Source organism: Equus przewalskii, chromosome 21 (assembly GCF_037783145.1).
Source record: "Equus przewalskii isolate Varuska chromosome 21, EquPr2, whole genome shotgun sequence".
Classification (NCBI taxonomy): Eukaryota; Metazoa; Chordata; class Mammalia; order Perissodactyla; family Equidae; genus Equus; species Equus przewalskii.
This window is the reverse complement of record NC_091851.1, coordinates 48,260,848-48,286,736: the sequence shown is the minus strand read 5'-3', so window position 1 is coordinate 48,286,736 and position 25,889 is coordinate 48,260,848. Positions and strand designations below refer to the sequence as shown.

At 63.1% G+C, this 25,889-nt stretch overlaps 1 protein-coding gene across 4 annotated transcripts; it reads left to right on the top strand.

Annotated features, from left to right (window-relative positions):
* The first annotated feature begins 7,493 nt into the window (after nt 1-7,493).
* On the top strand, nt 7,494-19,973 carry GATA5 (GATA binding protein 5). 4 transcript variants are annotated; one of them, XM_070587724.1, is made up of 7 exons: nt 7,494-7,861; nt 8,261-8,825; nt 10,440-10,615; nt 17,618-17,743; nt 17,939-18,356; nt 18,679-18,806; nt 19,128-19,973. In XM_070587724.1, the coding sequence occupies exons 2-7, from the start codon at nt 8,282-8,284 to the stop codon at nt 19,281-19,283; spliced, it is 1,548 nt and encodes a 515-aa protein (XP_070443825.1). In that variant the 5' UTR covers nt 7,494-7,861; nt 8,261-8,281; the 3' UTR covers nt 19,284-19,973. The 4 variants fall into 4 exon arrangements, with proteins under 4 accessions (XP_070443825.1, XP_070443826.1, XP_070443827.1 ...); XM_070587725.1 differs by having other exon boundaries at nt 7,717-8,033; nt 18,269-18,356; XM_070587726.1 differs by having other exon boundaries at nt 7,718-7,861; nt 18,269-18,356.
* The last annotated feature ends 5,916 nt before the right edge of the window (nt 19,974-25,889 follow it).

Here is a 25,889-nt window from a genome sequence, read left to right as displayed (position 1 = left end):
AACCCTGGCCCTCCAGGTGGCCGCAGCAACACACTCTGTGCACACACGCACAACCCTGGCCCTCCAGGTGGCCGCAGCAACACACTCTGTGCACACACGCACAACCCTGGCCCTCCAGGTGGCCGCAGCAACACACTCTGTGCACACACGCACAACCCTGGCCCTCCAGGTGGCCGCAGCAACACACTCTGTGCACACACGCACAACCCTGGCCCTCCAGGTGGCCGCAGCAACACACTCTGTGCACACACGCACAACCCTGACCCTCCAGGTGGCCGCAGCAACACACTCTGTGCACACACGCACAACCCTGGCCCTCCAGGTGGCTGTGCACACACGCAGAACCCTGACCCTCCAGGTGGCCGCAGCAACACACTCTGTGCACACACGCACAACCCTGGCCCTCCAGGTGGCCGTAACACACTCTGTGCACACACGCATAGCCCTGACCCTCCAGGTGGCTGCAGCAACACACTCTGTGCACACACGCACAACCCTGGCCCTCCAGGTGGCTGTGCACACACGCACAACCCTGACCCTCCAGGTGGCCGCAGCAACACACTCTGTGCACACACGCACAACCCTGGCCCTCCAGGTGGCCGTGCACACACGCACAACCCTGGCCCTCCAGGTGGCCGCAGCAACACACTCTGTGCACACACGCACAACCCTGACCCTCCAGGTGGCCGCAGCAACACACTCTGTGCACACACGCACAACCCTGGCCCTCCAGGTGGCCGTGCACACACGCACAGCCCCGGCCCTCCAGGTGGCCGTGCACACACGCACAGCCCTGGCCCTCCAGGTGGCCGCAGCACCTGGCACACAGGAGCCTTCACCAGAGCTGATGGGTGGTGGTCTTTTGCAGGGACGCCGTGAGGCCTCGACCCTGGCACCTCCCACCGTGCAGCCTTGGTGAGGCCCGTTAGTGCCCTACTCTGAGCCTCTGAGCCTGCGGAAGGGAGTGAGGGCTCCAGGCGCCGGCTGAGCACACCAGCAAAGGGCGCCGTGGCGTGGACACCAGCCCTGTGGCACCCACGGTCCACACTGGACCTCACGTGCCTGCAGGAACACGGTGCAGGCCTCCTGTTTCCCAGGAAACCCCATCTACGGCCCAGGGGCTGCTGCAAAGGACCTTCCCCAAGAAGTGGAGTGCACCAGTTTCCTGGCCACCCTCACAGACCAAGACTGTCCGTGTCACCAATGGGTGTCACACAGAGCCCACTCACCACCACTGTGGGCTGCACAGGGCAGGCAAGGGCCATACATCCCTCATCCGGGCTGGGCCTCACTCACGGGCCCACAGGAAACCGTCAGGGAGGAGCAACCGAGCGACTGCACTTAGACCGACAGACGTGCGGGTTAGTGTCTTACAGACAGAATTCCTGAGGCTCCAACCACCCTGGATGCTTTCTTCCTAAGTGTGTGCTGTCAACGCTCTGTCATTTCCAGTGCCGTCGGGCTGCCACGTGGAGGGGAGCGTCTGCGGTCCTGCCCCCCAAGAGGGGATGAGCCTTTAGGGGGACTTCATACAAAAAACGAGGCAGGGGAGTCAACAGCCACCCTGCATCCTGAGCTGCTTGGGGACAAAACCATGATCCAGGGAAGGACCAGTGAGAGACGTTTTCTGCAGGTGGGGAAGCCCTCTGGCTGGGGAGCCACGGGGCCACCGCTCCAACTTGAGCACTGTACTTCTACGGAGTGACATGCGGTTTTCATTTTTATCTTCTCTGGCAAAGTCAGGGACCCGCAGCCACAGAGGGCCCAGGAGCCACATGATTTCGTTCAAGGTCGGGCTGGCGGCTGATCTGACGGGGCAGCCCCATCACGCAGGCCAGCATCAGTGTCAGGCTGGTTTATTACCTGAGGCTCAGCCCTGTTACCAGACATCCAGCCTGATGTCATGCGCGGTGAAGTAATTTACAGCTTATAGACACGAGGGGCTGCCTTGTGCAGCCATCCATCCGTCCATCTGTCCATCCTACTCAAGCTCAGGCTAGCGGGGAGCTGGAGACCCTGCATCCCTCTCCCTCCCCCGTGATCAGCCAGGTGCTGTGCAGCCTCCCGCCCCACCGGCCCCCTCTCCCCGCTCCGGCACCGCTGCTCCAGCACGCCATCCCTGCGGACGCGCCTTTTGGGGGATGTCCTTGGCCTGGAAGTCGGTCATAAATACCCCATCACGTGACAGGACATCTGCCAAGGCTGCAGTCACACTGCTCGCTCCCGCCGACAGGACAGATTGACGCGCCTGGAGCATGATTACGACTCCCCAAAAACAAACTTGCCCTGAGTCCTTCCCCAGAGGACCCCTCTCTGAGTGGGCCGTCTGGTGACCTGGCCGGCCAGTGCCTGCCAAGTTTAATGCAGAGAGACCTCAGGAAGGGGCTTTGAAACCAGATTGGGTTACAAACGTGATCCGGTGGCCGGGGAGCTCTCTTCCCACTTCCGGCTCCCCTCGTCCCCGCAGCCGACTCGGCCCCGCTGGGTCATCCCCAGTGCAGGCTGTTTACAAGGCCCGGCGTCCCCTGGTCCACAGGAGCTTGTGTCACTGCTGATGTGAAGCCCACCTAAGCTGATCTCTAAGGGTTGCTGGTGCTGGGAGGGGAAGAGCCCAGTTTTGGGCTGGGCGGGGGCAAGGACCCATGGACAGCAGGGGCCGGCAGAGGGAGCAGAGCACGGCCCGAGAGTTGTCGGGAGCTGGGTTCAAATCCTGCCTCAGCCTGTGCCTGGCCCCGGCCCTCGGACAAGTCCCTTCTGTCCAGGCCTTGGTTCTGCCCCCTGTGAAATGGGCATGAGGGCCGCCCCACCTCACTAGCTGGCTGTGAGCTTTAAAGGAGCTAAAACACACACGTCCCCAGGCCCAGCCAGACACATGGGGGACACTCGGGAAACGCCAAACAAGGGTGGTGACGATGACGGTAACAAAAGCAACCACAACCCGGGGGGGTGGTGGGCCAAGGCACAGATATGGCATGGTGACCGGCCCTGCGGCCCCTGCCCCCTGGGCAGTCGCTGTGCCTTGCTCCGGCTCTGGGCTCAGCTGGATAGCTTGGGCCACAGGGACAGGCGGCCTGAGGCCAGCATCAGGCTCAAGCTTGACGGTACCTGCAAGAGAGGGCGCACACAACACCCCAGATGTGTCCTTGACGGACTGTGACACCTGCGGCACCCCCAGATGCAGCACCCAGGCTCCCCAAGCCCCTCCCAGGCATACCTGAAGAGTCTCACCTCCTGACCTCCCTTGCTACGGGGGAGCTCTGCAGTTCTGGAACTTCAGGTGCTCAGAGTCATCCGTGTTGGAGAAGAATCCTCCACATGGACTCATCCCCCTGAGGGGCAGCAGGTCTTGAAGATGCTCCAAGGCTCGGGGTCAGCAAAGACAGGGCACAGCCCTGCCCTGGTGGAGCCTGGGGGAAGAGGGGCCTTGGGTGGCAGCACGAAAGGGGACTTTGAACTGACCTTCCCCACCCTGGGGAGGGGGCGTGGGGCTTACCTGAATAACTGGGGAGGACGCAGACCTCCACAGGGGCCCCAGCAGCGGGTCTGACCTCTCAGCCCCTCCCCGTCCGGAGGCCCCATCCAGGCCTCATTCCCTGAGCCCCCACACTTGCAGGAGGGGCAGGTCCCCGGGGGAGTGGGGAGGGCCTGGCCCAGGCCCACTCCTTCCGGTGACCCTGTCCTGAGGGGCTACTTCCTGGCACCCACCCCTCTCCCAGGCTGGACACGTGACTGCCTCAACCAGAGAAGGGAGCCCCAAGTGGACCACAAGTAGCTGCGTGCATGGCAAGGACCCTGCCTGGGGCGATCCCTGGGAGCGGGTTGACACCCCTGGGGCTGCACCTGAGGCGCCCGAGGAGAGGCCTGGGTCCCTCCTGGGAGCTGGTCCGAGGCCCTGACTCCCCATCTCCCCTCAAACAATGGAGACTGTTTTCTTTTCCATTGATAATGTGTCTGAGTTAGCAGTTCCCAAGCTCTGGGGCTGGGACAAGGCGGCTGCTGGACCAGTGAACCCAGAGCCCTGCTGGAGGCCCCCACCCTGGTCCCCAGCCCCTGGCCACTCAGGCCCTGGACATCCCCTTCCCCAAGGCCCCAGCCTGCAGCCCCTCATTCCTGGAACTGTGTAACTCAGCTCTGCCTGGTCACCGGAGGTTCAAAGGCCAACCCTCTCATCTCACTGCAGGTGGGGTCCCCACTTTGGAGCTGCGACCCCCTGGCCAGCCCTGGCCAAGTCCCCAGAGAGGTACACCTGGGGACCAGGGCAGGGAGTCACCCAGGGCTGACCTCTGGGACAGAGATCCCTCCCATGCCTCCCAGGGCCCCGCAAACAACTCCACAGCCTCCACACAGCTGCAGCTGAGCCCCTGGGCCCAGCGCTCGGCTCCCCTCAGCTGGTTTCCCTGAAGCGTTTGTCCAACGCCTGTCAAGTGCCCGCTCTGTGCCCGTCCCTGGGCGGATGCTGCAGTATCTGGTCCCACTAATTCCTCCCAAAAGCCACTGTGAGGGTCAGGCACCAATGTCACCCCCACTTTACAGGTGAGCCGAGGCACAGAGAGAAAAGTGACTCACCCAAGGTCACACAGCCTCGAGAAGGCAAAGCGGCACCCAGAAGAAAGTCTGACTGCTTCAGGTTCACGCTCTGACCTGCCGCCCCCACAGCTTTCCTCGGGGCTCCAAGTATGCTGAGGGGCGGAACAGGACACACGGCCATCTGACCACAAAACACGAGGAGGTACAAGGGAAGGGAGACAGCAACTTATCAGGGAAGGCCACAGACAGAAGGGGACTTGAAAGCTGGACCTTGAGGGATGTGTAGGAGTTCAGCAGGTAGAAAAGAGGGCAAAGGAAGGGCCCCCACGCTGGGGAGCAGCATGGGAAAGGCCTGGGGGAGAGGCCAGCCTGCGGCTGATGGACTAGTGGGGGAGTGAGGCTCTGGTGGGCTGGGGCACCTGGCTCCTTCCCGAGGGACCCTGGGAGCCTGGCAGGGACAGCTGCACAGAAGGACGAGAGGGTCCTTTAGCATCAGAGGTGACTCGCGGGGGCAGGGGAGGCTAGGCAAGGTGGGGGAGGGGACCTCAGCTTTGTCATTTGGGCTGAGACACCTCTCTTTTTGGTTCAAGTAAAAGGGACCAGTGAGGAGGGCGCAGAGGCTGGCACAGACGCCCGGAGCCCCCCCACCCATCACTGTGCCCAGGCTGCAGAGGGCCAGCAGGGTGTCAGCCTGACGGGCTGGGACCTCTGCCTCTACTGCGCCAGGGCGACGAGCTCAGAGGGGGCAGCGAGGGGCGGCACAGCCAGGGGATGGGGGAGGGAGTCACATGGGACCACCCAGCATGGGCTCCAGCCTCGGAGGAGCCTTTAAAGAGTCAAGTCACGCTGCTTCTTTCCAGAGTCCAGGGTCTCAGAGGCAGCTTCTGCCAGCCCCCACCCCACTCCAACATTCTCCTTGGGAAACGGTCTTAGCTTTTCAATTGTAAAAATAACCATGTCTGCTTTAGGGGTTTGTTAATACAGAAAAAGTGACCAGGGATTGCCTCCTTATGTATATTTTGCATTCTTCGCTGTTTTAATTACCTTGTTTAATTACTAGCTGTGTGACTTTTGGCAAGAGAGCTAACCTCTCTGTGCCTTGTTTCCCCATTTGTAATGGTAATAAAAATAATATCATCTATCTCATAAGATTGGTGTGAGAATTAAATGGAAACGTCAAAGGGAACACACAGCACTACCTTCCCCCCCACCCCCATGTTGGTGTTTGCTGCACAAGGACTGGACTGGATTTTTATTCCAAATAAAAAATACAAGTCCTCCCCCCACCCCCCCGGCCCCCCACGGCCCCAGCAGGATCCCGGGTTTGCAGTGGATCTTTCCTTTTCTCTGGATCTATTTGGCGGGGGGAGAGATCTCAACCCCCAGCAAGTAAAGTGTCCCCTTTTTCACTCTCTCCATCCCCAGTGCTGGTGGGGCATTTTCCCAGAATCATCAAACTTTCTAGCCTCTGAGGGTCACAGGGCCGCGGGTTCAACCAGCTTCGCTTTCCTGCCCTCTGCGCAGCCGAGGTGGACCTAGCGCAGCGCATGGCCCCCGGCACAGAGAGTTTCCACGACCCGAACCGGCACGGGGTCTCCTCCCCGCTCTCATGGGGCCCACTGGCAAAGAGGAGAGAGACCGAGATCCACTGGCGAGTCTGGACAGGGGGGTGGGGAGAGGAGGGGCCGGGTTCGGATCCCCAGGGTAGCCGCGTCAGGGGAGAGTGGAACCACCGGACCCCGCCCTGGCAGCGTGGACCCGGGGCCCTGCGGGTGGGAGCGGATGCGGTGGGGGTGGTGGGCGAGTGTGGGGCATGGGATGGGGGGAGGGCGGAGGGTAAAGCGGGCACTGAAGGCCGCCTTCTCCCCTCCCAATGGCGCACGCTTCCCGGTCGCAGCCTTCTGCTGTGCCAAGGCTGGTGAAGAGTCCAGAGCCCGTTTTGGGGACTTTCTATGGGGTCCCCGGCCCAGGGCCGTGAGGGGGACCATGCTGCTACCTTCCAGGACATTCTTCCCTGGGCAGTCCGGCCAGGTCAAGCCTGGGTGCCTCGGTGTACACCTGGAATCCCCTTCGCAGGCGGGAGGAGGAGAGCGCATGGAGAGAAGTGAGTGCCAGGCCGCGCCACTGCAGGCTAAAAGCGCAGTCCACCGCGGAGGGCCCCTGGCCCCAGTCAGTGCCCTCTGCACCCTGGGCCGACCGAGGCGAGCGGAGGGCTCTGTTCTGCAAAGAAAAACATTCATGGTCCTAAAGGCCGTCTGGTGAGCCCAGCTGCCGCCCAGCCAGTGTCGCTCGCTCGGCGCCTGCTCTGAGCTGTCCCCTGGGAGAGCGCGGCCCTAGCGGGAGGCTTGGACCGACCGCCCTCGTCCGTCAGCCAAGCTGAGCCGGAGGCCTGCCCTACCCCAGCGCTGCCGCCAACGGGTCCACCCAGGGAGTGCCAGGGGAAACCTCTATGACCCAGGTAGCCTCCCACCCATCCTGCATTTCTGGTGCCAGGAGGGGACTCTTCAACGGTCCCCCAGGGCGGAGTGAAAGTCCCACCTCGGGGTGGGGGCGAGGAGCTGGGCTGGGGCCTTGCGTACGGAAGGGGAATGCATCCAGAAGGCGCCTGCCTATCGCGCCCGCGCCCCCCAGCTGGGAACGCGCGCCGAAGTTGCCCTGCTTGGTCAGAAATGCAGGAAACTGTGGGACTCCCGCTGGACTTCGCGCATGCAGTGGCCGTCGTACACCCGGTTCGAGTCCAGGGACACGGACTCTGGGATCCCCATGGAAGACGGAACCCTGCGCTGAGCCTCGAGTCCAGGGGCGCAATGAGGGGGCCTCACCACGGCGTGTCCGTGAGCGGAGCGGCCGGGGTCTCGGACTCGGCCTCAGACACGGAACAGGACTCTAGGCCAGCCTTGGCGGGAGCCCGGGGCTGGTGAAGAGGGAGGGGTGGGAATCCTCGAATCCCACGAACAAATTTTAAAAAGCCTCTAAGCCCCGAGTAACCCGGGGCCCCACCGAGCGCCGGCCGGTACTCAGCTCCTGGTGCCCCAAGCCTTGCATCCCCGTTGCCTTTCCCGCCGAGCCCCGCGAGCCGGGCCTGCTCGGGTCACGTGGCGCCACGGCCGCAGCCCCAGCGCTGACCCCGCGGGGAGGGAAGGGAGGGCGCCGGGAGGGAAGGGGCGGCGCGGCGGGGCGGGCCGGGGCGGGGCGGGGCGGCGCGGAGGGGCTGCCGCAGCGCCCGGGGTTCCCTGAGGAACAGCGCGGCCCCCGGCTCCCAGTCTCCCTCCCGACTGTCGGCTGTCGCCGGCCCCCCGCGACCGCTGCGCCCTCCGGTCCTGACGACCAGCCGGTGAGTGCCCCAGTTGCGCCTGTCGCCGCGCGCCCCTCCCCGGCCCGGCGCCTTCTCCCAGCGCGGCGCGCCCCCGCGCCCAGGCCCTGCGCCCTGCGGACGTGCTAGGCCGCTCCTTCTCAGCCCCCGCCGAGCCCACCCGGGCACCTCCGACGCCGGGGCAGTGGAGAAGGTGAGTTCTCCGAGTTGCGGCTGCGCGGGGGATGCCCCACGGGCCGCTCGAGGCCGCCCCCGCCCCGCGCCGTTCTGCCCCGGCGGGTTCCAGGACCCGCCCCAAGAACAACCCGGTTGGGGAATGGGGCGCGCGGACCGAGCGGCAGCACCTGCCGGGCACGAGCGCGGGCGCTGGCCGGGGCGCACAGCCGCGGTGACCTCGACGCCGGTCCCCCTTTCCTGCAGGTCAAGGCCGCGCCCGGGAAGATGTACCAGAGCCTGGCGCTGGCCCCGAGCCCCGGCCAGGCCGCCTACGCCGACTCGGGCGCCTTTCTGCACGCACCGGGCGCCGGCTCCCCGGTGTTCGTGCCGCCGGCGCGCGTCCCCTCCATGCTGCCTTACCTGCCGGCGTGTGAGCCGGGCCCGCAGCCCCCGGCGCTCGCCGCGCACCCCAACTGGGCGCAGGCGGCCGCGGCAGACTCGTCAGCCTTCGGCTCCGGCAGCCCGCACCCGCCGGCCGCTCAGCCTCCCGGGGCCACCACGTTCCCTTTCACGCACAGCCCGCCGGGCCCTGGCGGCGGTGGCGGCGTCGGGAGCCGGGACAGCAGCGCCTACCAGGGCGCAGTGCTGGCTCGAGAGCAGTATCCGGCCCCGCTCGGGCGGCCCGTGGGCGCCGCGTACCCCACCGCGTACCCAGCGTACGTGAGCACCGAGGTCGCCCCGTCCTGGACCTCCGGACCCTTCGACGGCAGCGTTCTGCACGGCCTCCCGGGCCGCCCGGCTGGCCTTGCGGGCCGCAGAGCCACCTTCGGTGAGTGCAGGGCTGGGAGGTGTCTCCACGGACTTGGGTCCTGGGTGCTGGCTGTACCCAGGTGCGAACCCGCGCTGTACGAAATGCTCCCCCTCTCCCCCAAACGTCAGAGCTTTCCCGGCCAGATCGGCCACCAGCGTGAGGCAGGCCCAGAAGCCTGGGGACTCGTTCACCTGGGCGGAATACGGCGTCTGCCACAACCCCAGCCGCCCCGGGTGAAAAACACTGGGGCCTAAATTCTTTTTTACACGTTGCTAAGAAGGTGTGTGCACTTCGCCCTTTCATTCATCCGAACCCGACATTCTGGATCTTGCCAATTTAGAGCCTACTTCTTAAACGTTTTTATGAAAGTTTTGGAAATGATTTTTATGAAGTTCAAAATACTGGTTTATTTAAGTAAGCTGCCACATTGATCTCTGTTCTAGAATGTTTACATATTCTAATTTGAGACCTGGTTTCAGTCGCTCCCCGGGGTTTCAGTTTGGATAATCGGATTCCAGGCCTGTAAAGCGGCGATTCGCTCTGCCCGCTTTCTGAGTAGTCGGACGCGTTCTCACCCGGCGGCCCAAAGCCGAGGGCCACGGCTCTGTGTTTGGGGCCCGCAGAGACGCCCTCGGGCCATCTCTCCTGGGCGGGTGGAGGCGTCGCCGCCGCTCCGGAGCGGCCTTTTGGCCTTCGCCGGCTCCTCGGCGCAGGAAGCGGGGTCCCCTTGGCCCCGGCCGCCCAGGGCAACCCCGCGCCTGGCGCCCGCCCCCGGCCGGGCGATGATTGATCCCCGCCCCGCCCCAACCCGGCGCCCGGGCCGCCTGCGCGTCGCCGGCGCCTGGCCCAGCCTGGAGGGCACCAGGGGACCTCGCCCGCCGCGCGCCCCCGTGCGCGCCGGCCCAGGGCTCGGTGGAGGCCGAAGTGCGCTGCCTTCCGAGGGAGGAGGAAGGTTACGTATGACCGCAGCAAAGCTGACGGGCCAGGCCCCATAGTCCTTGTAGGATCCGTTTCAGCCTCACCACTGTCGCCCCTCCGGACAGTCCCGCTTTGCAGAGGACAAGGCCCTTCGGCCCCCTCCCTCTGCCGGCGTGGACGCCCCTGCCTCCCAGAGATCAAAATTACGGACGCCAGTGCTGGACCCGGTTCAGAGGAGGGCGAGTCCCTGTTGTCGCCCTGAGATTTGTTTACTAACCCTCCCGCCACCTTATGAAAGCAGCTCTGACGAGTGTCTTAAGTCCGGCACGAACTTAATGTAAATTTAAAATTAAAAACAGGGGGCTCGGCCCGTGGCGGAGCGGTTAAGTTCGCGCGCTCTGCTTCGGGGCGGCGCAGGGTTTCGCCAGTTCGAATCCTGGGCGCGGACATGGCACAGCTCATCAGGCCCTGCCGAGGCGGCCTCCCCCACGCCACAACTAGAAGAACCCGCAACTAAAAATAGATAACTATGTACTGGGGGCTTTGGGGAGAAAAAACAAAAGTAAAGTCTTAAAAAAAATTAAAAATAAAATTAGATAAAATACATTTTAAAACAAATTTAAGGTACCAAAAAAAAAAGGAAAGCCCGCAGCGGCCGCCCGCCTGCCAGCCAGGAGGGCAGAGCCTCGGCCCACGAACTGCGTGTCCCCGCAGTGTCCGACTTCCTGGAGGAGTTCCCCGGCGAGGGTCGCGAGTGCGTCAACTGCGGGGCGCTGTCCACGCCGCTGTGGCGCCGCGACGGCACCGGCCACTACCTGTGCAACGCCTGCGGCCTCTACCACAAGATGAACGGCGTCAACCGGCCGCTCGTGCGCCCCCAGAAGCGCCTGGTGAGTGCGGCCGCGCCGGGTCCGGTCCGGTGGGTCGGGCCAGGCTGGCGGCGCGCGCGGCGGGGAGGCGGGGGACGCGCAGGGGCCTGCCGGCCGCAGCCCCTCGCAGCCCGGAGCCCTCTGGGGAGCTGGGAAGGCCGGGCCCCGGTGACAGCGCCCTCCCCGCCGCTGCCGGCTCGCCGCTCTGGGAGCTGCGCGGCCGCGGGGTGTGCGGGGGGTCTCCCGGGAAGGGCTCTGCTGCCCAGCGAGCTCTGCTGGGACCCGGTTGGGCAGGACGTGACCGTGGGGGTCCACGGCCCGCCGGGGCTCAGCTCTGCGGCTCCGAGGGTGACCAGGGCTTCTGCCTGGCTGGGTGGCGGGTCGGGAGGTGACGCGGCCCCCGGGCTGGTGCTGGAGGGGAAGGCGGCTGGGAGGCGGCTGCAGCGTGGCCGTGGCCGCTTGGCTGGAGGTTGTTGAAATCCTGCAGTGGAGGGGCTCTGGGCCCACTGCCCTTGGCAGAGCAGTTTCTACACTTTCCACTGGGAGGTGGGGACGGAGACCAAACCAGGTCTGTGGCTGTTCCAGGGCAAAACTTGTTTTCACTTTTGGTTCCTTCTGGCTGTGGCTGGGTAGGGAGTGGGGCCTGGGAGCCGGACCCCCGCCGGTGCAGGCAGAGCCCCCAAAAGCTGCGTAAAAGGTTTAAAGTGACTTTGCTGTATACCGTTTCACAGCCGAACGCTGATGTTTGAGTAATTTTGTAAACAAGAGGTAGGCCTGATGCTCTGCCAGCAGAATAAAGTTAACGAGGCCGCAGTGGCTCCCAGGTCGGGGTCTGGGCAGCGGTGTGTTTCTGGGGGTTCAGAGCTCCCTAGTCTACAGCTGGGATGAGTGAGTCCTGTCAGGGCCAGCTGGCTGGTTCTGGCCCTTTCTGATGCATCTGGCCCTGGGCGCGGGCTGGTCCCTGGCTGACGCTGTGGGGTGGCCCAGCACTTGCCAAGGTTGCTGTTTTGGGCAGCCGGGCGCCCCGCTGCAGGTCTTCCCTCCAAACCTGAAGCCCGGCTGTGGCAGCACCTGGGCCCTACCCTCTGAGGCCCCAGACTGGCCAGGTGGAAGCGGACTGACCCCGTCCGGCAGTTTGAGAGCAGCTGCTGTGTTTCCTCCTCTGATCTGGCCTGGAATTTAGGGCTCTGAAGGCCCCTCAAGCTCGCTGCACCCACACCGTGCCTCTCAAGGAGAGGGACCCTCACAGTCCACATGGTCTCCCCCAGTGTCCTCTCTGCCCCTGTGATGACTACTGAACAGGGCACACTGCTGAACAGGAGAGGGAGGTGTGGAATCTCCCTGCCTCTGTCCCCCACCGCTCGCCTTGCTGGGCTCACCTCCCAGCAGGAAATTCCTGACTTGGGGGGTGGGCAGGCAGGGGCCACCATGTTTACCTTCACAACAGCCAGATGACCATCTGGGGCTCAGAGACGCTGAGCAACTTCCCTGGGCTCACAGCCTACAGGTGGCGACCCCGCATTGCGACCAGAACTGTCCCCCTCAGGCTCCCATGTGCTCCCCACTCACGCTGAGCCCTCTGCCCCTGTCCGGGGTCTTCTGCGAGATGAATTCCGGAACTTTCCTCATGCCGTGTTGTACAGATCGAGTTAGAAGCTCGTACATAGTGCTTGACTGGCCTCGGCCAGCTCTGTGGATGGCGCTTGGCCTGGAGAGGCCTCCGTTTCCTGGTCTGGGGGACAAGTAGCTTTGAGGTTGCCTCGCAGGGTGAGGGCTCCCTGTGTGCCTGTTCATCTCCCCAGGGCCACAGGCCCCAGAGGGCGGACAGCCTGGTCACCCCATGTCCAGATGCATGCAGACCTGAGTATGGAACACACCCAGGAGTGTATGCCGCGTGGGACTGGGGTCAGGGGTGTTCACAGGGCCCCTCCACTCCCTGTCTCTCCTCGAGCAGGACCCTTGGTGTCTCCTCTGACTTGCTTGGGGGTTCCCGCCTGGCACTCAGGGAGGGCAGCCCCACCGCTTGCCCTTTGCCCGTCCTGGCAGAGCCAGGCTGTCTGTGGAAACCCCGGGATTCTGAGTCCTGCCCCCAGAGCTCAGCTCACAGGCTTCCCCGCCATGGGGGAGCGAGGCCCGTTGCCCAGACTTGCCCCACTCTCCCTCGTGTGTGGCCAGAACTGATGGCCCAGGAGGCCTCCCCAGGAGGAACCTTCTTTTAAATGATTATCAAATGCTAGAAGCTTGTCACCCAGAGTACAGGAATGTGACAGTAACAGGTGCCCATGCTGCCCTTTGTGGCCCTTTGCAGCTCGAGTGCGCCGTTAGTCACAGGCCTAGGGAGCTGCACCTTTGAGCTGAGTGCCGGCAGTGTGGCCGAGCCGGTGGATAATCCTGGTGGTTCAGTGGTGTCTGTGTGCCTGCTCCTCGGCCATCTCTTACGGCCAGATGCTCTTCGAGCCCCACATGGCCTGGCCCCCAAATATCAGAGCCCAGTGGCCAAGGTCAGCAGACCAAAAGCCCTTTGGCAGAAGCTGGCTCTGGCGCCAGCTCCGGGAAGTGGCCAGTGCCATGTGGGGCCCAGCGTCCTTCACCAAGCAGAGGGGGCCTTGACGGAGGTTTGGAGCACTCACAGACCCCGGGTGTTCCTTCCGGCACAACCCTGCCTCACGGACTCTCCCATCTCAGTTTGTCCTGAGCAGCAAGGGATACTCGGGCATTATCAGGTTAACTGTCCCCTTGTCTCCACTTCCAAGAGCCTCTCCGGAGGACCCCTTTGAAATCAGAGCCGTTTCTCACTGCTCTGCCCAACGGCAGTGCTCTCTCCCAGTGTCTGGGGTGTGCGGCCCTGCCCCGCTCCCTTCCCCTCTCCCTGCCAGCGCGCCCCAGGCTCCCTGCTGCCCACCGCAGCCTGCCCGGATTCCTTTGGATCTCTCAGATGCTCTCAGGGCCTGGAGCTCAGGGCTGCTCTGCTGCCAGAGCAGCCTTTGAAGTTTAACTTCTTTTGAAAAGGACAGACCAAAAAAGAAAAACAGAATGCAGCCAGAGAGGCCTGGTGGCGAGGGGCCTCAGAGTGGCCGGGCCTGGCTCCTTGTCTGGACAGTGAGGAACCACAGATGGAGGCTCTGGGCATCCGCGGGGGTGTGGGCAGCACTGGGGACGTGTCCCCAAAGTGCCTTCAGCTGAGGGTGGCAGTTCTGTCCACCCCTGGACCACCACTGGCCCTCTGCCCCTCAGCAACTCTGAGCCTCGCTGTCCCGTGTGTAAAATGCATTCTCATGAGGGGACAGGAGAAGGTAATGGGCGAGCAGTGTGGAAGTGTTTTACCGTCATTCTTTTTTGTACATTTTCTTAATTTTAATTTCCCTTTTTTTTTTTTTTTTTTGCTGCGGAAGATTCACCCTGAGCTAACATCTGTGCCACTCCGCCTCTATTTTGCTTTGTTGTTGTTTTTAAAGATTTTATTTTTCCTTTTTGTCCCCAAAGCCCTCTGTACATAGTTGTACATTTTTAGTTGTGGGTCCTTCTAGTTGTGGCATGTGGGACGCCCCCTCAGCATGGCCTGCTGAGCGGTGTCATGTCCCTGCCCAGTGAAAACGGTGAAACCCTGGGCCGCTGAAGCGGAGCTCGGGAATTTAACCACTGGACCATGGGGCCGGCCCCCAATCCTCCTCTATTTTGTATTTTGTGTGGCCACAGCATGGCCACCAACGAGTGGTATAGGTCCACGCCCAGAACCGAACCCAGGCCACCAAAGCCAGGTGCCCTAAACTTAACTGCTGGGCCACGGAGCCAGCCCCCTCCAATTTCTTAATTTTAATTTATGCTCACTGTAAAAAGATTCAAACGTGGCTTCCAGATTCTTCCCTTGCACTCCTGGGGCCTGTTTCTCACACACATGTATTCTGCACAGGTTGCACCTGCTGCCGTCTCTCTCGGCAACCACGTCTCCAAGGCGGCTGCACTGTCCGTGTGCACAGCTCTGGGGGTTCCGCAATGCACAGGCGACTAGGGGGGCGTTTGGGGGTGTGCATGTGTCTGCCGGCGTGCCCATGTGTGTGCACCCCCCCCAGGCGTGCTGTTGAAAAAACGCCGACGTTCGTGTCGTTGCGAGGGTGTCTTTCTGCCTCACGGGACTGTTTCTGTAGGAGGGGCTCCTGCAGTAGGAAGTGGCCTGGAGGCCCGAGGAGCTGGCATGCTCTTGTCTGAGTCCTGCAGTTCAATGATGCTGAAGTTCTTCTGGAACATGGGATGGCAATGTAAACTCTAAGGGAGCGAAGGTTGGTAAAAGCTCCTGAAGGCCCCGGCTGGGTCTGGGAGGCGAGGGGGCTCAGGCCATGGGCCCCCCCTTAGTCTGAAGACACAGTGGGAGGTGAGGACCATGGTGGAGGGTAGGTTAGGGTCACCCGATGAAATACAAGACGCATGGTTAAATGTGAATTTCAGGTCAACAGCAAATAGCATGTTAATATAAGTCTGTCCCACACGTCGCGTGGGGCATGCTGACACACAGTGTTTGTTGCTTACCCAAAGCTCACATCTGGCTGGACACCCTGGCTTGTTCCTAAACCTGGCCGGCCTGGCGAGGATCCCAAGGCCTCCTCCCACCTTAGGAAGGTGGATGGCCTGGGGGACTCAGGGGTCCTGGGCCAGGACAGGTGGCAGGGCTGGGAGGAGACCTGCCTCACGCTGGACCATGGGCTCAGGGAGGCAAGGGGCACCGGCTGTGCGCACAGCTCCTGGCACTCAAGAGGCAGATAGGAGGGAAGGAGGGGAGACTCAAATCTTGTCTGGCGGGCAAAAGCAGCTGCTTCTTCGACAAGGTCAGGATGTCGCCACGGGCTTCCTGGGGAGAGACTCAGGCTGGGGTCCTGATTGACTCCAGGTCCAGTGCTCCTCCTCAGAGCATGCCCCGCCATCTGCCCCAGGGCTGCAGCCACCACTTCCTTCCGGGTCTGCTGGGGCCTCGCACCAGCTCTCTCCACTCCAGCCAGTGCATCAGTCCCACCCCCAGGCGCCCCCAGGGAGACCGCTGAGATTCCTGAGAGGCTGGACCGCAGGCCCAGCACAGCCTGGCAGCCATCCTCCCAAGGATGGGTCTCCCCAGCTGGGCCAGAGTCGGGCCCTGCTTCCCTCTGGAGCCTCCACGCCCTCGTCCCTCCCTTGTCTTTGGTCCTTTTGTCCCAAGTCTGGGGCAGAGTCCTGCCTGGAGACAAGGCCGAGCCTTAGATTAAACAGGGCAGAATTCTCTGCAGCCTGTCAGCGCCTGCAGCCTGGGGGAGGGGAGGGTGGCAGGCTTCCACTTCTGGAGTTTTCACAGGAAGGGCTGGTGCAGAGGGCTTCAGACAGGCCCCCCTCCCAAGCCATTCTCAGGGGGCAGGCCTGTGCCCTTGACCGGCTCACCACAGCCTGGGGAAAGGGGGCGGGCAGGAGACAGTCGGCAAGGCTGGCCACACTTGGTCACCCCAGCAGAAAGGACCCTAGAGGCCGCTGACAGATGGGGAAACTGAGGCAGGTCCCATCTGCCCACCTGTAATGCAGGATGGGCTCCTTTGGCAGCTCCGTTTGGCTGTCTCCATTTTGGTCGCCCTGTAGCTCAGTCCTGGGCTGGAGGAGACTGACGAGAGAACAGGCGTCCTTGGGATGAGTTTGAGCATGGCGTCTTTGTGGCCTTCTGTCCTCGTTGTCGGAGGCAGCGCTGGAACACCGTAGCAAATGTGACTTGGTGTGACCCTGGCTACGGTGGGCAGGATGGGTTAGTGACCCTGCATCACTGTGGCCCGGGCGAGGGGTCCGGGGACCTGGACCAGGCAGGGACTGTGCACACGGAGGAAAGGTCTGGACAGGTTCAGCGGCGTCTGGGGGCAGGGGCTGGGGGTGAGGAGGGAGCAGCACCCCAAGGCCGCGGCCCGGGAGCAGGGCCGGGGAGGGACCGCCCCAGCAGGCTGTGCTGCAGGGGAGGGCTTTGGGTCCAGGGGCCTGGGGGCCTGTGCCCAGCATAGAGCGGGGGCTCCCAGCCTGCACGTGACCAGGACCCCATCCAAACACTGACATGTGAGTCAGCAGAACCTGTGCCTGACAGAGAGGCACTGGGCCCCTGAGCGGGTGGAAGGGCTCCTGAGTGGGTGGAAGGGCCCCCACCAGGCCTTCAACAGTGACTCCCCAACCAGCCAGCTCGGCGGAACCCCTCCAGCGCCCTAACCTGGTCCAGATTCCTGAGCCTCAGACGACCCACTCTCAGGATCCCTGGAGCTCACGTGTCTGGGCCACGCCAGGCCCCCAAGTGCAGGGAGGTTTGGGGTCCCCGGTCGGATATGAACCTGAGATCAGCTCAGCTGGGAGGCCTGAGAGGGAGGCAGGCCTCTGGAATGTCGGGGCCTCTGGAGGGTTCTGGATGGGTCCAGTCTTGCTCTGACCTGAGGTGCAGTGAGCAGCAAGGGGAGTTGTGGGTACTCTCAGTCCAGTGGGCAATGGGGAGCCATGGAGAGTTGTTGAGCCGAGCACATGCCCAGAGGGACCAGCAGGCCCCTGAACCTTCAGCCTGGGGCCCGACCTCCGGAGGGGGGCCCTGTGGCCCCTGTGAGTGCTGCTGCACCATAGAAGGATGGGGTTAAGGCTCAGCGTTGGTGGCTAAAAAGAGATGACAGAAAAAAAACAGCTGCATTTCTGTGCTGGGCTTTCATGTGATCCTGACCCCACAAGAGGCCTGTGGTGGGTCTGTCATCATCCCCATTTTCCTGATGGGAAAACCGAGGCTCTTCTTAGAAAGATGAAGCTACCTGCATCAGGGTTCCTGGGCGTTGAGCCAAAGCTCCGAGGAACCAAGGCTGTCGCTGTCTCGGGCAGGCCTCACGGCCTAGCACCCCAACAGCTTCTCACCAGCCCCACGAGGTCGGGGACCTGGCCGCCCATCAGTCCAGTTTCCAGCTTCCGTCCCTCCCGCTCCACTGGCGCTAACTGCGCCGGGCCGAGCAGCCCCAGGGCCCCAGCCCCAGCCCAAGGCTCACACCCGCCTCCCGCCCGCAGTCCTCCTCCCGCCGGGCCGGCCTCTGCTGCACCAACTGCCACACGACCACCACCACACTGTGGCGGCGCAACGCCGACGGCGAGCCGGTGTGCAACGCCTGCGGCCTCTACATGAAGCTGCACGGGGTGAGTGCGCGGGCAGGGTGGGGGGCTGCCCTCTGTTTGGGGTCCCTTGATGGCCTCCCTACCTTGAGAGACCAGGGGTCTGGGAGGAGTGAGGCAGGGATGGCATTGGGGCTGGCCCTGGGCTGAATGTGTCACCCGGGGCCTCACTGATGGTGGGACCGAACCCCTGCTGTCACTGTCGCACCCGTCGTGCAGATGGGTACAGAGGCTCACAGCGTCGCTGCGGCTCGCTCACAGTGCTTCGGCTGGGGGCAGAGGCTGGACACCCTGGTCTTGGCTGTGTGCACCCCCAGAGCCCTCCTGGCCCCACTGGGTCAGTGGGAGATTGGGCTGGACAGCTGCTCCCCGCCCCTCCTGGAGGAAAGCACCAAGTGGGTGGGCAGCTCACCAAACAGGGCAGTGAAGACGCGGTCGGCTGCAGGAGCGACTGGCTCAGCAGGGCTCAGATCAGGGCAGGTGGCTGTGCAGAGGCCCCGTCGTGAGCGAGGACAGGGACCAGCCACCCACCCCTGCCACCCCTGCCAGGTGCCGCGGCCCCTGGCGATGAAGAAGGAAAGCATCCAGACGCGGAAACGGAGGCCTAAGAACGTGGCCAAGACCAAGGGCTCCGCAGGTGCACGGCAGACCCGCCAGGACGCGGGAGGGAGCCCAGCCCCGCGCGTGGGGCGCACATGCTCCCTGTGAAGTCACTGCGAGTGTGTCATGTTCCACCATTAGAGATTTACGTGACTGGCTCAAGCGTTGTTCTCCCGAAGTACAAACACCCCGACTGTGCCCTGGGTGGCTCTGGTTGGGGCGGGGCGGGGGTGGGGCAAGCTCACCCAACGTGGGGCAGGAGGTCCAGTCGAGGAGGCCACACCTAGCCCCCCTTACTCGCTGTGCGACCTGTGTGGCCAGATCTGGAAACTTCTGTAACACCCCACCTTCCCTCTCAGGGTCCACAGGGAACACCACATCCTCCCCGCTGTCCTCTGTCCCTGACCCTGAGAGCTCAGCGGCCACTTTGAAACCTGAGCCCAGCCTGGCGTCCCCTTCATGCCCTGGGCCCAGCGTCGCCTCCCAGGTAAGGCAGATGGGGTGGGCTGGGATGGCCAGAGCTGGCTCCTGGCACCTCCTCGGGGAACCCTGACCCCCAAGCCAGGTCAGAGCCCCCGCAGGCCTGTCCCAGGAGCTCCGGGCTGGGCACTCTGGTCGTTGGTGCCTAGAGCTGACCTGTGGCAGAAGCTGTGCGTGCGTCATCACATCAGGCCTCACGAAGGGTCCCCCCGCCGTTTCAGAGGCTGGGGAGGCCCCTTCAGACAGGGCACCTAGTCATGAGGCTCCCGAGCTCCAGCGAGGCCGCCGGCCACTCCCACGTCCTCACGCAGCCCTGTCCTCCCTGCAGGCCCCCAGCCAGGCGGACGACCCCCTGGCCCCCAGCCACTTGGAGTTCAAGTTTGAGCCCGAGGACTTTGCCTTCCCTTCGGCAGCCCTGGGCCCCCAGGCCAGCCTCGGCGGGGCCCTGCGCCAGGAGGCCTGGTGTGCGCTGGCCTTGGCCTAGGTCCCCAGGCCCCCTCGGACCGCCTCGCTGCCTGCTCTGCTCCAGCGCAGCAGAGACCACCAGGCCCACCTGCCAGAAGAGACTGGAGCCAGCGGGACGTCGAGGTGCTGGGCGTCTCTGCACACGGCGGCCGGGAGGCCTTCTGTGCAGAGGGCAGTTGGGCCCCGGAGCAGGAGGAAGGCTGGTGGGGAAAGCGCTCGAGCACCCCCCACCCTCAGACAGCAAGGGACCCCCCCAAACGCTGTCCGAGGCTCTGAGCCACTCTGGCCCCTCCAGCCAAGGCTGACCCAGGGCACCCACCGCCAACTTGAATTCTGTTGTCAGCACAGCCCATCGTCACGTTTACAGATGCAGCAGTTGGAAAAAAACCCAGCCTCCTTTTGTGAAACCAGGATCACAAGTGAAATGACTGAGGCCGGGCAGGCAACAGAATGAGGGGAGCAGCCGGATGTGGGACCTCCTGAGGCCTCGGGGTCTGTCCTTCACTTCCCACATTTGATGGATAGAACCATGGCTCGGAGAACTTGCCCTTCTCGGAGCACAGGATACCAGGGACAGATGTGCAGGTCATGCACTGTACCAGGACGCCAGCCCAAGGGGAAGCCGGTCACATCATAGTCATCGTGGACTTGTGTATTTATTTGGACGGTTTTCCCAGAGGGGGCAGTAAAGGGCCTTGTTCTAAGTGAATCTGTGTATTGTGACCGTTTTTGTTGGGCAGAGTAAAGCATCAGGCCCGCATGGTGGCTGATGTTGGGGTGGCCACGTGTCCTGGCTTACCTAGGACCATCGCAGTCTGGTCTGTTGTCCCAGCAGAATTATTAATGACACCTTCTTTCTTTTACGAAAGTCCTCCGCTTACAGGTTGGATGATAAATTAGTTGGTCATTGTAGCTGGAGGCAGCTCTGCCCAAGGGACCTGAATGGTCAGGGAAGCGATAGGGAGTGGAGGGGATTGGGGCATGCCCTGCCTTTCACTAACAAGACCTGATTTTTCCAAGGAAGCCAGAAACCTGGAAAAAAAAATTTTTCCAGTGTGAAGACTTCCGATTGAAAGCCCCCTGCCCTCTGCCGCCCCCAGCTAACTCCCAGTTTGATTCAGAAGTCTGTTAAATATCGTGAGCCAACGTGAGCCGGCCACCATCACACCACCCTGTTTAACGCTTCTGCCGGGATGTGTCCATTCATTCTGAAGTTGTACCTCAAGGTCTAACCAGCCCAGTTTACATGAGATGCTGTCATGTCTTTTTTTAAACATAGATGACACCGTAAGAGAGAAGGTAAACTAAAGACCTTGATGCTGCTTCCCTCTCCCCCATCTCCTGCGGGGTTTCCCAGCCCCGCCCCTGCCTGCCAGGCCGACATCATCCAGGCTGTCTCCTTTCAGAGACCTGTTCCCCGGGGGCTGGTCTCCTGGACCTTGCTGGCAGCTCTGAGTCACATCGGGAGCCCTCAAGGGCATCTGTAGGACTTAATGAGGCCCGTAAACACTGAGTGCCTTCGAGGTCACCTGTGAGCAGGGAGAGGCACACTGGGTGCGGCAGGGCGAGGGTCAGCGTGGGCGCCCACACTGAGAAGTCGTTGCTTCGGGATCAGGCGGACTGGGGTTTGAGTCCCTGCCCTGCCACTTACTGCCCCTCTGGCCTAGGGTGGAGGGATGGAGTGAGCCGAGGTTTGGAGCAATGGCAGCTCCTGTGTCCCTGTGTGGGTCTCAAACTTCTGACTGGGGCACAGCAGGCATCCGGGCAGCGTTGGGGTGAACCCCGGGGATGCAGGGGCATGAGGTATGAATCAGGCCCCCCGGGCAGGCCAGGTGCTGCCGGCTCTCACCATCTGGGTGTCCACAGGAAGTCACCAGCCTCAGTGCCTTGGTCCCCATCTGTGAAACGGGGGTCCCCACTCTCCCACACAGAGGGCTGCAGCAGGGACTGCCCCGATCTGGGGGTTCCCAGGGGCCAGTTAAAAAGCAGTCTCAGGCCTGGGGCCAGATCAGTGACTGGGCTGGGGCCCCAGAACCTGCATGCTCACCAGCATCCAGGGGTCCCTGCGGAGGCCACATCGGGAACCACATCACTGGGTCAGGCTGCAGAGGAAACCGCTGGGGACCAGGGACTGTCTGGCAGGTCACAACCAGCACTTTCAACAAGTAGACTGGAGCGAGAGAAATGGGAACAGAATGGCAGCACCCGAGGGACTGTGTCCGTGGGTGGACGCACCTGGCAGGCCAGGGCGTGGCCCGAGCATGAGCCGGCTGTCATGGGGAAGGGCTTGTGCCGTCTCATCTCCATGCCCACAGGCCTCGGGCTGCCTTTCCCGGGAGCACATTCACAGGGGAGGAAACAGGCACAGAGAGGTTAAGGGGTCGCCCAGCTGGAGAGGATGGCATTCCCTTCCCACCTCCTTTCCAGCCTCCTCTCCCCGCTCAGGGCTCATGACAGAGTGTCGGGTCCCCAAGTGGGAGACCCAAGTCATGAAAGTGGGAGAAATGAGTGTCGAGGCGCCCCCCCCCCGCCTTCCCCCCTCCCCTCCCCCCCCCCCGCCCCGGCTCTGGCAAGGGCGCAAGGGGCAGCAGCCCGACGGGAGGAGGCAGCAGACAGCCTCGGCGAGGACCACAGGCCACACAGGGATGTCGTGGTCGCAGCAGGAGACCACTCCTCCGGGCCAGGCACTGTGCTCTGCGCTGCCTAGCGTGACCCTTGACCTCCCCCTCTTAGGGGTCGGGCACCATTCTTCTTCTTGCCTGACGAGAGAAACCAAGGCACTGAGAGGTGACACGAGGCTCAGAGAGGTGACACAAGGCACCAGGCCACAGTGGGGCCCAGGTGGGGGCCCAGGCGTGGAGGGGACAGCAGAGCCGCTCATTGCAGCGCTGGCAACTGGGAGCCCAGGAGCTGCTGTCTTTGCCTCAGTTTCCCCATCTGTAGGTGAGGAAGGGTGCCACGGGCCTGTGGCCAAGTCTATAATCCACACCATGTGCAGTGGCCTGGGCCCTGGGAGTCCCCAGTATGTGGAGGTGGTCTCGGCCATGACCAACCCAAGGAGGCTTCCCGGAGGTGTCGACAGTGGGATGGGCAGGACGGGCTGGGTCCCCATGGATGGAGAGGAGGGGCTGGTGCCCTGTCCATGAAGAGGGGTCACCGAGGGAAAGGGGGGATTTGTCAAAAAGGGAAGGAAGAAGTGATCTCTTCCCTCAGTCTCTTTGAAGGACGCGCCCAGGATGAGGGAGTCCGGGGGCCCCTCCTCTGGGCAGGGGCCTTGCTGCTATTTAAGGCCGTCTCCCCGAGTGCCCCTTTGGGGCCCGGAAGCTGTCAGGATCCAGAGCCTTAATATAGCCTCCGGCACCCCCCTTCCTGCAGCTCTTCCTCCCGCCAGCTTGCCCCGCAGCTCTGCCCGGTCAACAGCCGGATGCTCCGGGGAACCTGGCAGGCGTGGGCAGCCCCAGGCCACTTATCAGGACGACAGAACAGAAAGAATGGCCACTTGGTCTGCACTGCCAGGCTGTGCGCACCTACAGCAGAGCACGAGGGGGGAACCTCGATCCACACTGTCCCCTCCGCCCACAGAAACTGTCCACTGCGCCCGGCCCGGCTCCCTCCTGGGCGCCTGGGGAAGGGAGAAGCCCCAGCCAGGGAAGACGAAAATTAAGCACACGGGGCATAGGAAAAGGGGAGCCGCCCAGGGTCCCCGCAGTGGGGGTTTCTTGAACCAGAACAGTTTACAGAGCACCCTTCTCCCGCCTCCCTAAAGCCCTTAATTCGCTGCTTCGCTCCAGGCAGAGCCGTGAGGCCGGAAGCATCCCCAGGACAGTCCTGCAGGGCTTGCTCCTTGAAGCAGAAGCCAGCCCCAACGTGCGTCCCCAAGGACGAGTCAGAGTCAGTGACACCGGGGGCTCCGGCTCACCCCGCAGTCAGGGGGCGTTCGCTGCACACCCCAGGGAGCACACTGATCCCCTGGGGCCCCTTCGGTGGAACGTCACTGCCACTGGCTCCACGAGCCACCCGTACCAGCTCAACGGGACGGGGCAGCCTAGGGCCACCGCATGCAGCCACTCCGGGACCTGGGAGCTTCCAGGGTGGGGCTGGGGCTAAGAGTTAGTTTCCCCTCTGCTGCCTCCAAGGATGGCTCTTGCAAAACGAGTGCAAATGCCCTGAGGCGGTCCTCTGGAAAAGTAAGGTGCTTATTAAGAAGGAAAATTGCTCCCTGGGGGAAGCCTCACTGGGTCCCAATTTTTTATTTGACCAAAAAAGGACACTCCTTAGAGAAGACCAGCTGCTGCTGTCACCATCATCAAAGACAGGCCATTCTGCCACCAAACACAGGAGGCGGCCGTCTTGGGAGGGGTGAGGTCTTCACAGCCCCTCCCCACCCGACTTTGCCATAAGCCCGCCAACTGTTCACAGGGTCCCATTCTCCAGAGCATGTGGACAGGCCCTCAGGAAGGGGGTGGTGAGGCTCCCGCGGGGCCCGGCCCCCGTGTGGACCCCCTTTGGCAGACGAGAGGCCAGACAGACTGGGGCTGTGTGGCTGTGGGCCCCGGGCTGCCCTCCTCCCCTACGTGCACCTCAGTGGGGCTGCACCAGCCCCAGAGAGGAGGGGGCCAGCTGAGCCCATAGTCCCACTGGTGCCGGGGTGGGGGCGGCTGGCCCTCGACGGCCACGTGGACCCTGGTGGGCAGCCCCCCTTGCAATGCCCTGCGAGCCCGCCAACATGTTGACACGGACGGCTCCAGCCGCCTTATTTATTATCTGATAAAGGGCTCTCGGCACCACTGGTGGACGGTGTCTGGCCGCGCCGGGGCCTGGGGGAGGGAGGAGGGTTGAGGGGGTGGGAGGCCAGACTAGGCCTCCGCACTGGACTCTGGGGCAGGACGCGCTGAGGAATCTGGACTTTTCCTTCCCTGGCCAACGGCCTTCCTTCCCTGCTACCCAACCAGCCAGCAGGCCAAGGTGAAGCTTGGCTCCTGCTCAGAGCATCGCCGGGGCCTCCCTGCCTGGATGCCACACCCCCGAGAACTTTGCCCCCTTGCTGCAAGGCCCTGCTCCCCCTGGTCCCTGGAAAAGCCTCAGTTGGGGCCCTCCTCTACACCCACCCCCTCCCATTGCTGCCACAGCCCCCCCACACACACACCCCTCCCCCAACTTGGCCCGGAGCTCGGACTTTCCATGATTCAGAACTGGGCCTGTTTCTCCTTTGCTTCCAAACATTCCGGTCCAGGTACCACCCCACAGCTGCGCAGCTCCCCCCCGCCATGATCGCCCCGTGGCCTCAGGGCGCCCCTTCGCCAGCACCTACATCCACTCTTGGGTACAGGGAACACTTGCCAATATCCAGCGCATTGCACCTCTGGGTCTTTGCATGTGCTGTTCCCTCTGAGTGCAATGCCCTTCCTCCTGTGCACCTAATGGGTGATGTGGTACTCAAGGGTGAAGGCCCTCTGATGCCGCCTCCCCCACACTGCCTTCCTCTGGCAGTGCTAGGAGGTTGAAATCCACAGGTCTCCCTCAGGCAGAGCCATCACGGCTGCCCAGCTGCCCTCGCACCATGGAAACAACCTAGATGCCCAACGGGAGGGGATCAGTTAAGCGACTGACAGAAAGTGTGTAGGAGCTTTCAAAGACCAGCGTTCCTAAGCGTGTTTGATGATTACAACCTGTTCTGAGATTGTTTTCCCTAAACCTTCCCTGAGTCAGCTTTTATAACCGGGCAGGAGATGACAAAGGCACCCACCACGGGGCCTCCACTGCCAGCTCTGCCCACCAGCGGCACTGCCTCCTCACACAGGGTGGGCCTTGAGGGAGCCTGACAGGAGGCTGAGTGGGAGGAGGAGTTGGGGGGCTCCAGGACAGGTGGGGACCACCTGGGGCCCCCTGGAAGACCTGGCCACCCTGGAGGCCAGGCCAGAACCCACACAGTCCCTCCCCGGGGCCTCCGGTGAGGCAGATGCAGCTCACTGTCCCTGCTGCTTGCCTCGGAGAGGCGGGGCGGCAGGCGGGGCCCAGCCAGGCCCGCGCCCCGGGCTTCTGCCCTCCCCCTGGGGCAGCAGCGCCTCTTCTGCCAGCTGGTCACTTCTCCTCTGTCTGCCTCAGCTTGAAGGCCCCACTGGGAGAGGCCCTGGCCCCGGTCCCCGGCTCCCGGCAAGCCCCCCCGTGCTTCTGTCCAGAGTCCTGTTGCCTTCGACCACCTATAACCACAGGACTGGAGGTTCCCTTGTTCCTTCTGCCTCGCCCACTAGAAACAAGTCCCCTGAGTGCAGGGTCCTCGTCCGTCCCGCTCACCACGTGTCCCAGCAATGAGCTGAGTGCCCGGCCAACACTCAGCATTCGGGGATCGATCCACGAATGCACCACGCACCTGGCCCTGCTGGCTTACGGAGGGCGGGCTGACCAGCCCTCCCAGGACTGCCCATCCCTCTGAAGGCCGTCCTTCCAGTGTGGCGCGGTGGGCTTCTGTCTGTCCTTTGCCACACTGTGGTGCTCTCAGTCCTGCTGAGGACAGCCAGGGATGCGGACAAAGGGGATGAGGTGAGTCCTCAAGGGGGCCTGGGTGAGGTGGGGTCTCCAGGGGGTCCTGGGTGAGGTGGGGTCTCCAGGGGGTCCTGAGTGAGGT